At 34.9% G+C, this 10147-nt stretch overlaps 1 protein-coding gene across 1 annotated transcript in view; it reads left to right on the forward strand.

The window, feature by feature from the left end:
* Window positions 1-4894, forward strand: part of IREB2 (iron-responsive element binding protein 2) — a 44074-nt gene extending 39180 nt beyond the window's left edge. Inside the window, 4 exon segments of the mRNA XM_008574530.1 lie at window positions 989-1136; window positions 1222-1344; window positions 3527-3712; window positions 4490-4894. Coding sequence (XP_008572752.1) covers window positions 989-1136; window positions 1222-1344; window positions 3527-3712; window positions 4490-4600 — 568 coding nt within the window. The 3' untranslated portion in view covers window positions 4601-4894.
* The last annotated feature ends 5253 nt before the right edge of the window (window positions 4895-10147 follow it).

Below are 10147 nucleotides of genomic sequence, written 5' to 3' on the forward strand. Positions count from 1 at the left end.
CGCCCCCGTCGCGGGCCGGGTCCGGCAACGGGATCGCACCCCTCGGCGTTGCCCCCGCGCCTCGCTCAGCCAGCGAGTGGGAACCGGTCTGTATGTGGGATCCGAACCCTCGGCGGGAGCGCCGCCGCGCTTCCCAAGCGGCGCACTATCTCAGTGCGCCACCGGGCTGGCCCTAGAGTATCACTATTTTACAGTCTCTAATGAATAATCAATCTAGACCATGGTGATGAATTGCTGATAACATTCCAGAAAAAGAATTGGATATTATGTGTCTCCTGATGGAAGTATAAATCTATGAAGCACTGCACTGTTGCCAAAAATTAAAAACCCAAATCTTATCAAGCCACTGGATCTGATATCTAGTTTACAAGAAATACAGGGGACAGAAGAACATGTAAAATGATACCATAGGGATGTAGTCAACACAATCTAAATACAGAAAACTGTGTAACAAATGGCCTAGTTTCTTCAAAGTACCAGGGTGGGGGGGAAAGAGAGCATACAGAATGTATAGATTAATAGGGACTTGATGCATGTATTTATGAACTTTATTTGAATTCTGATTTGAACAAACCAACTTAAACAAAAAGTATGGAACAATTCAGGGACATTTGAATATTGAGTGGCTATCTGATGTTAAGAATTTATTATGATTTGGGGAGGGGGAAGGGGGAGTTAAAAGTGGTATTTAAGAGTCCATATCTTTTAGAGAAGCATACTGAAATATATACAGTTAAAATGTGATGTCTGAGTTGTCCTTAAAAATGATCTAATGGGGATAATTATAGAAAAGGAACAAAGAGTCCATGAGTTGATTATTATGGTTTGGTGATAGGTGCGTGCACATTCACAATTCTGTTTTCTCTATTTTTGTACATGCTTGACATTTTCCATAATAAAAAAAAAAATTTTAATAAGTTTCACAACCCAGTAATGTGTGATGAATTTCCATCTGGAATGAAAATTGACTTTCATAACTTTTTTGTAGCCTTACTCCTCGTGAATTCAATTCTTATGGAGCCCGAAGAGGTAATGATGCTGTGATGACAAGAGGCACTTTTGCAAATATTAAGCTTTTTAATAAGTTTATTGGAAAACCAGCTCCTAAAACAATTCATTTTCCATCAGGACAGATGGTAAGGATGTATGCAAAGTATTTTGGCAATTGCTAAGTGTATCAAAATTTGTATTAACGATTTTTGTGTTTGTTTTAATTTACAGCTAGATGTATTTGAGGCTGCAGAGCTGTACCAGAAAGAAGGTATCCCACTGATTATTTTAGCAGGAAAGAAATATGGTTCAGGAAATTCAAGAGACTGGGCTGCCAAAGGACCGTATTTATTGGTACTGATTCTTAAAATTTATCTTAAGCTTCAAGGAGTTTCAAATATTCCCTTTTGTCAGTAACATTCTGTCAAAGTTTATTTTGCTTATTTGGATTTTTTAATGCTTATATGGACCTAATTTATGGGGTTTTTTTGTTTTTTTCAGTGATCTTAGATAATATTTTGTACTCATCTAGTAGTGTTTTAATACTTTGAATTTTTAGACCTATATCAGTCTTATGTAAAGAAGCCAGTATGGTAGAGGGAAAGGAGATTCTGTCTTAAACTATTACTTTGTAGTAATTATTTGCACCCATTGGTAATTTTACTTTTCCTCCTTTCGTTTAATTTTCTCTGATTTGCTCTATCAGGGATTAAGAGACTCAGAAATATTGGGCCAAATTTGACTTTTTTTTTTCCCAAGTAGGAGATGATGGTGCCTGACTGCCTGCTAGGAAGACATTTCTTCTGAGACTGTTTCTTTGTTGCAGAGCAAATAAACCATCTGGTGGAGGAAATAGTTATGTGACATGTGCTTTCTGCCATTTCATAGTCACATGTGCTTCTCTTTACAATTGTAGCTGTAAAAAGGCCAGCCAAAACACAACCCTCAAGGCCCATCATACAGACTTCATTCTTTTTTAGGCTGGCTAGTTGGCTCAGTTGGTTAGCATGCCACCTTGTAGCAGCATAGGTCAAGGGTTTGGATCCCCACGCTGGCCAGCTACAAAAAAAAAAAAAAAAAAAAAGGAAAAAAAAAACAGACTTCATTCTTTTCAAATCTTTAATTTCTCCTTTAAAATGTAAATACTTTGAGAAGTTGTAGGAATAAACCAAATTCTCTTATCTATTAATTATAAGTATTATAAATATTAATTATAGATATAAGTTCTTCTTATTCTGAAAAGTTTTGTCTTTGCTTTTTTATGGTGGAGGCTTTTCTCATATGATCCTTGGCTGTCCATTCAGTTAAATATTAAAAAAACCGATTACAAGCTATGGGTGTGGGCTGGATTTTGTCATTTAGTGGGCCTTACTATGGGTGATATGCTTCCTTTTTCATTGAGAGGGCCCTATTTATCTGTAAGTATTTTCTCTGAGGCCATTTAGTTTCTTAAATGAAAGAGACTTGTTCAGGATGCAGACTTCAACTTAATCCCCTGTTTCCAATCTGATGCTCTCACATGAGCCTTCTCCTATGCCCAGTGTTCCTCAGTCTAGAGAATGCATTCCCAGCAGGGGTGATGGTGCTCCCAAAGGGCAAAACTTGGTTCTTACGTGGTAAAACAAAATTTTACTCATTTTATGTATAATGTACAGATAGAGGTACAGTATATAAACAGATATAGTATGTTTGTGGTATTAAAATTTCAGAGGGAGGAAAAGTGAGGAAGAAGATGTGGTTAAGGAAAAAAATGTCGTAAAAGGCTCCTTGGGTAGATGATAATGGGAAAAAAGATGAGAAATAAGAAGCACAGCTTTAGAGCCTCTCTAGCTCATTTTCTCCAGAGAATAAACTTTCACTTTTCTGGAGTGGGGATTGAGCTGGAGGTCTTACTGCTTTTTATAGACTTCTAACCAGCACCCCTAGTGTTCTGAAACCTCATGCCTCTGAGTCTCAAGCCTTTCCTGGGTCTGTGTTGCAAATTGACTGAGACGTTATTGGTATCACTCTCTAATTTCAGTTTATCATTCTGTATTTCAACATTACCTACTAAGTCAGTTACCTATCTTTATCTTCTAAATACCATATTTATAGAATTCTGTCATCCTGTTCCCATTGTTGCTATGGGTTTATACCTTCCTTATTCCTTTATTTGAGTGGCATTTCAAGAGAGAATGTTAATGAACACATATGTCAGATCTGCCATGTTTAAACAGAAATCCTGCTGAGCCCTATTTGAGGTCAACACAGCTATCCCCATTTTTAGAGCTCTTACTATGTGGTATAGGCACTGAAAGTCCTTAACTCTGGAGTGGCAAGGGGTGTGGGGGATTCAGAATAATTTAGGGAGTCTTTAAAAATACGGAAAAATAATGTATAAAAGGTTTCTGTAAATACTGTGATACAGCATTGACCTCAGTATGGGGTAGCAGATTAGATAGAAAGGCCTAAAGTAGATTTTTTTTTCCCCTTTAAAATGCTCAAAGAATCAATTTTCAGAAATGATTAGAGGAAATAAAATGTACATTTGTTACAGGGTGTGAAAGCTGTTTTGGCTGAAAGTTATGAAAAAATACACAAAGATCATTTGATTGGAATTGGCATAGCTCCACTTCAGTTCCTTCCAGGAGAAAATGCAGATTCCTTGGGCCTCTCTGGCAGAGAAACATTTTCTTTTACATTTCCTGAAGAACTATCTCCTGGAATTACATTAAATATAAAGGTATCTCTAAAATTCTCAATTATATAATTGTGCATTCTGTACCCAAATAGATGGTTATAAATTGAATAAGAAACAATTGCTATAAATTGCATACTAATGTTAGTTAGTGAACATAAGTCGTAGTTTAAAATGGCTATTTCCTACATACTTAAACCTGGGTTAATATAATTCATGTCCTCTGAGGAAAAGAAGAAAGAAATGGATGCTTAGTCCAAAAATATACATAGAGAGGGGAATCTTGACTTTTCCAATTACATATGTCAACTTCCTTTTCCTAGTTTTCACTCTCTCTGTCCTGCTCTAATTTTAACCCAGGCATATACAACACTACAAAGAGAAGGCAAAGTTGAGCATTCAAGGTTAGAGTTACAGACTCTCCAACTAAGAAAAAAGAGTAAAAGAGGAGAAGTTATTGAATGCAATGAGTACTTAATGTAAAATGAATGGGTAGTGAGTATGTAACTTCCCCAATTAATAAGTCAAAATCTAAATATTTTGATTTAGTGTTCTAGGTAGTATATATAATACTTGTCATTTAGAATTAGTAATGAGAATATCTGGTTTTCTACTTAGCTATGAAGCCCGTGGTCAGGTATCTCAGGTGTTTTTCAAACAGAAGAAGGGTTTCAGGCAGTCAGATTATATGAAGTTAGTACTAGGAAAATCAGACTGATTATGTGGCGAGTATAGTCACTGTGAATATGAAGACAAATGGTCTTAACCATTAAGACTTTGAAGATTCTACCACTCATATGAAATGTTTTTGTTTGTTTAAAGACAAGCACAGGAAAAGTATTCGGTGTGATTGCTTCATTTGAAAATGATGTGGAAATAACACTGTACAAACATGGAGGATTATTAAACTTTGTGGCACGAAAATTCTCATAGTATCTACTCACCATGGATACCTTTCAAACTGCTAACTGCAAAGCCTTTTGTGCTGGACCCAGGAATCCTTACCATGGAGCTGCAGATAGTCCCAGTATACTCACTTATCTCATCCATGGATGTAAATGATTATGAATCAACGTAGTGACTGAAATGAAATCTTGATTTTAAATAATACACGAATGGTGCTATTAACATTGCTAAAATCAATGTGTGACGTGTTGTGGAAGAGATCTGTAAGTATGGGGGGGGATATTTTATCAGACCATTTTGTAAATAAAGGCAGAATTTGAACTTGTGTTGAAGATTCTTATATGAGTAACCTTCCTGAAGTTGTTTGTTTAGTTTTGCACCTATAAAACTGTGTACTACTGTTTGTTGGTTTAAGAGTGGCAGATTGAAATATAAGAAGCCAGATTAGACTCTAAAATTGTGGATGTTGGAATATGATTTACAAACAGACTTTTAAGTATATTCCTTTTCAAAATTTAGCTGGACACATTTGGCATTCTTAGTTTGTCATATAAGCCAGGTTTATCCTCATTATTAGTCTAACTACAAGGGTTAGAAGCTGCCCCAGATTACAATCATTCTGTCCAATCCAGCCAAGGTTTCCTCCACATCTGAAGATGGACCATGGCAGAATATAACTGATTGTATGGCACTATCTATTAGCAATGAAAATATCACATATGAAAGTATCACACATGATGCAGCCCTTAACTTTTTAGTAATTTGCCATTGTGATCCTCTGGCAAGACTCAAATGGCATTATATTAATTGAATTAGATTATTGTGCTCACTTTGTGTGATACTATAACTTCCTATAACCTAATACTTTAGATATCATTAACCAGAATTTCACACTTGTTTTATAGTTGCTAAAGAGAACTTTATTTAATCATTAAACTCTAAACTGATTTCCGCTAGACTTAAATTATCCACCATAAATTATATGGGTGTTCAACCTTAAGCATTTTTTAAATGTTACTATTTCTTAATTATTTTTTAGATATCATTAACCAGAATTTCACACTTGTTTTATAGTTGCTAAAGAGAACTTTATTTAATCATTAAACTCTAAACTGATTTCCACTAGACTTAAATTATCCTCCATAAATTATATGGGTGTTCAACCTTAAGCATTTTTTAAATGTTACTATTTCTTAATTATTTAAATTGAATTATTTAAATTTAAATTACTATTTTACCTGGGATGCATGAGTCTATTAATTCTGTTATGTTACTGTTTTAACCAAAGCTGATCATTAGATAAAACACTTAAGTTGTTGCTGAGTACCATATATTCTCAATATATATGTCTGTCCCAACCACATCAAATGTTCCATCACAAGATGATTTTTTTAAAAAGTTGGATAATTAGTTCCAGAAGGTCCTATACATTTTTAAATTAATAAATTTAGCAGGCAAAATGTTAATTGTATTGATTTTTCACATGGAGATCTTCGTATAACTTAGTTAAGTTGCTGCAATTCACAATTAGCTTACATTGCGCAGAATAAATAATTACTTGTTTTAAGCTAAAATGCTGAAACTACAAAACCAGTGGATGAAGACCACTGAGAACTTTGCACATAATCAGTCATACGGTCTTTTGAAAATGTTTTGCAAGTATGCGTTTAGACAATAAGGTGGACTAGAATTTGACAAAACAATTTCCCTTCTTTATTTAAGTGTTTTATAAATATTTTCTTTGGTACTTTCAAATTATATTGTGTTCTTGATATATGCTGTAAAGCTACGAGTGCGTGTGTTTTTAATTTACGTGAAAACATGAGTTAGGGATGGAAAATTTACAAGTTTAATGTTAAAATACCTGTTACATGCTTTGAAGAAATGGTAACTCCAGATGAGGGGGTGGGGGTGTCTGTATTATTTTGAAGGCATATAGTCTATGGCAGAGGCATGGGCATCATCATAAACAGCCAATCCAAGAGATGATGATAAAGCTATGAATTAAACATTAAAATTTCCAGTCTACTTAGTCCAGTAATAATACAAGCAATCTTGTATTTCAGGAACAAAATCAAGTTCTCTTAATCTCTTGCTTATATACAGTGAACCAAAAGATTGATAAGCATGGTTTTAAATTGTGGGGGGAGTTGTGGATGTATGTCCCAGTGTGCGTACTTTATAATTCTGCCTCTGGCCAAATTTGCAAAAATGTTGCATCTGTGTTTCTATTGTCTCACTTATCTCTTTTGACTATATCTGGGTAATTTTGTGTTACCAAAATAAAAAAAAAATCACAAATATTGTGAAAAGGAAGTATAATAGGCACATAAGAAGAGCAAATCAGTATTGTGTACAATTTCAAAGGTCATTACCAACAGCAGCTTTTTTTTTTTTACTTTTAAAAAACATTGTTACATATCATTGCCATTTTCATACCTTTGAGTTTTGCTACTTATAAAATGGAATCAATGAAAATGTCATCCAGTCTCTGAATTGCCATTATACTTTTAAAAAACATTGTTACATATCATTGCCATTTTCATACCTTCGAGTTTTGCTACTTATAAAATGGAATCAATGAAAATGTCATCCAGTCTCTGAATTGCCATTACTATATAAAAAAGTATCCAAGATGACAGTTATTTCCTGTTTTATCTCCTTGCTGACACTTGAATGAGACATATCAAAATCCCTTTAGCCAGGTTGCTCAGTTTGGTAAGGTAATCAAACTGCAGTTGTACTAAAGGAAAGAAAGTAAAGACTTAAATCAGTGTTAGCCAGTTAGCTCAGTTGGTTAGAGCTTGGTGTTATAACACCAAAGGATCAGATCCCCATACGGGCCAGCTGCCAAAAAAAGGAAAAAGACTTAAATTAGAGTCATAATTGTTTGCATATATAGTGTGCATTTGACTTTTCAGTGATGAGTGACAGGATGAGGAGAAATTATTTGATTGACACTTTTCTATGGATGAATTAAAAAAAAGACACTTTTCTTTTTGCCTGTAAGTTTAGGAGAAGATAGTAAGATACTGGATGTTGACCCTATCTTAGTTTGATTAGGAGTAATAAAAGAGGGGAGAAGTGGATGGACTTTGGCTTTTTCATTTTTTTTTTTTTTCCCCCTAAAGGATGATAGTGCCGATGTTTCTATCAATTTTACACATCATATGTGGCTATGAAACCATATATATCACTTAAGTAACTACAGATCATTGTCTATTATTTAAAGCCAACAAAACAGTGTAACAGTTTTAAGTTCAATAATATTAAGTATTGTATAGAAATATATTGGAAGCAAAGTTCAATTGATGACAATTGTGTATATGTTACTGATGTTGTAAATTATTTTTAATAAAGAAAATTGTATTATCACATTTGACTCTTGTTATAAAATATTTTGCAGTGATTGAAAATAAAACACCATGACTTAAAAAGAAATGGGATGCTATCCAGAAATTTCTCCTCAAACATTATCCCCACTATGTCTGCCAAAATTGGACCATAGTTGTTCTCTTCTTATATCCAGCAGTTCCTTTCAACTCTAGGGTTAATGAGAATGAAAACCAAAGTAAAAGCTTGAAATAGTGATAGCCTTGAGAAACAATAAGTAAGTTGAACTCGATTCAAGGGTTGTTCCAACGGATTCATGGAATCACATTTTGGAGTTGGAGAGATTAATCTCACCCCAAGTAGGATTCTTTTGTACAAATAACATCTAACTGGGGAGCCTCTTCTCTTGAACATTCAAGAGATTTCTTGAACACTGTCTACTATGCTAGGCAATCCATCTTATTGACTGAAGTTTTGATATTTAACGAGTCTTACTTTGAGCTGAAGTCTACCTCCTTGTGGCTTATACCCCACTGGTTTTGGTTTTCCCTAATCTGTCTATGCCTCTTAAAGCACTTTTGTGCAATTAAACATTAAATACATATTTAACAAATAAATTGGAGCTTCCACTAATTGCATTGTACATAACCTCCATTCCACAAATCTTTTATTATGGAGGTAATTTATGCCAAAGTGAACATTTAGGACAGAATTGGAGGTCTCATGCTATAAATTGTTTATTACAGGAGGACATGGCATTTTCTTGATGCAGGATGGAGGTGCTATGTATTCTCGAACCTTGATGCTACAGGACCAGCTGATGGTGTTGCCTGCTCCCTCTGCTGCCTGTTCACTAGTGCTCTCATGAAGCAAGTCATCTGGAGCAGGGAGCCAAGACCACAGGTCTTTGGTATGTAAATATGGTCAGCTCCCCACTGATCTAAAAAGATATATCCTTTCTCCCAATCTTGGCATTCATAAACTAAAATTGGTTGAGTTTTCTAAGGATTTCAATTCACTTTTCTAAGAAGTTTGCATTACAAAGGCTAATACCAGCATAGGCACAGGTTGATAGTTTTAATATCCAGTCTTGGAGGAAACTTAGAGCTTCATCAGTGTTGCATTTGTTTGGTTTACAGTACAGTTTTCACTTGATGGTAATTCTGCTTTTTAATTATAAATTTAGCTTCAGCTTTATCATTTTGATTTTATGTAAATTGTCCAGCTAAGTTCTCCAGAATATTAGAATATAAAGCCTGTGTTCAGTATACTCGAAAAATGGATCATCTATTGCAAAAGCAGATGTATATGTAATGCCCACAGAATTTGCTTGTATAATGAAAATTGTGTTGTCACTGAATTTTGAGCATTATAAACAACCTGTAATGTATAGTTAAAGGAAGTATCATGAGACTAATGGGCTATTACATTTTGTAGGACATTGTTTTATAATATAAAATCATGTCTATAATCTCACTCTGCAAATTGTTCATTTTGTTTCATTCCAATTTTTGATGACTGAACTCTGTTTGAGAGCCACTACTTGAAGTGTCCCAGTGGCCAGGTGGAGAAGAAAAAAATGTTAATACAGCAATGATATGACACTTGTCTGAGATTGGTGGAACTTGTTTTATCATGATATCCAATGTTGTCATTATTGAGGAAAAACATGATTTGCCAGCATGTACTAAGAGCCTTAAAAGTGTCCATTCTCTTAGACCCAGTAATATGTGTAGTTTAAAGACATAATTTTAAGTTTAAAGAAATAATTTTAAGTGCACAATAAATTTATATATGAGGATATTCTTAAAAACAAGGAAATGATCACTTAAAGTGAAAAGGGCAAGTTGCAAAGCACAGGATTTCTGAGGAAGGTGCAGGGAGTGGAACCAGGTCAGACACCAGAGAAGGTGGTTGTGGATCTAGTAGCCCTGTCTTTTCAATTCTCACCAAAATTTCCAGATTCAATCTTTATTCCCAATCCCTTATCCCAAGAGTAGAAAAAGACCAATTGAAGAGAATTCAAGAGCTGCCCGAGGAGAAAGCATATAGAGGGGCGTAAGGCAGCCAATAGGATTCCAATTCTGGTCACAGAAAAGCCAAAGTTACTCTCTGATAACCTAAAGGAATGAGACATTAAGTATGTCACCTCTGGGGCTGTGAAAAGACAGCCCTGCTACTTGGGCATTAGAAATGAAGCGGATAAGAACCACAACCAAAGGGGGAAAAGAGGCCTTCCTC

The sequence above is a fragment of the Galeopterus variegatus genome, unplaced genomic scaffold (assembly GCF_000696425.1).
Source record: "Galeopterus variegatus unplaced genomic scaffold, G_variegatus-3.0.2 Scaffold1059, whole genome shotgun sequence".
In the NCBI taxonomy this organism is placed as follows: domain Eukaryota; kingdom Metazoa; phylum Chordata; class Mammalia; order Dermoptera; family Cynocephalidae; genus Galeopterus; species Galeopterus variegatus.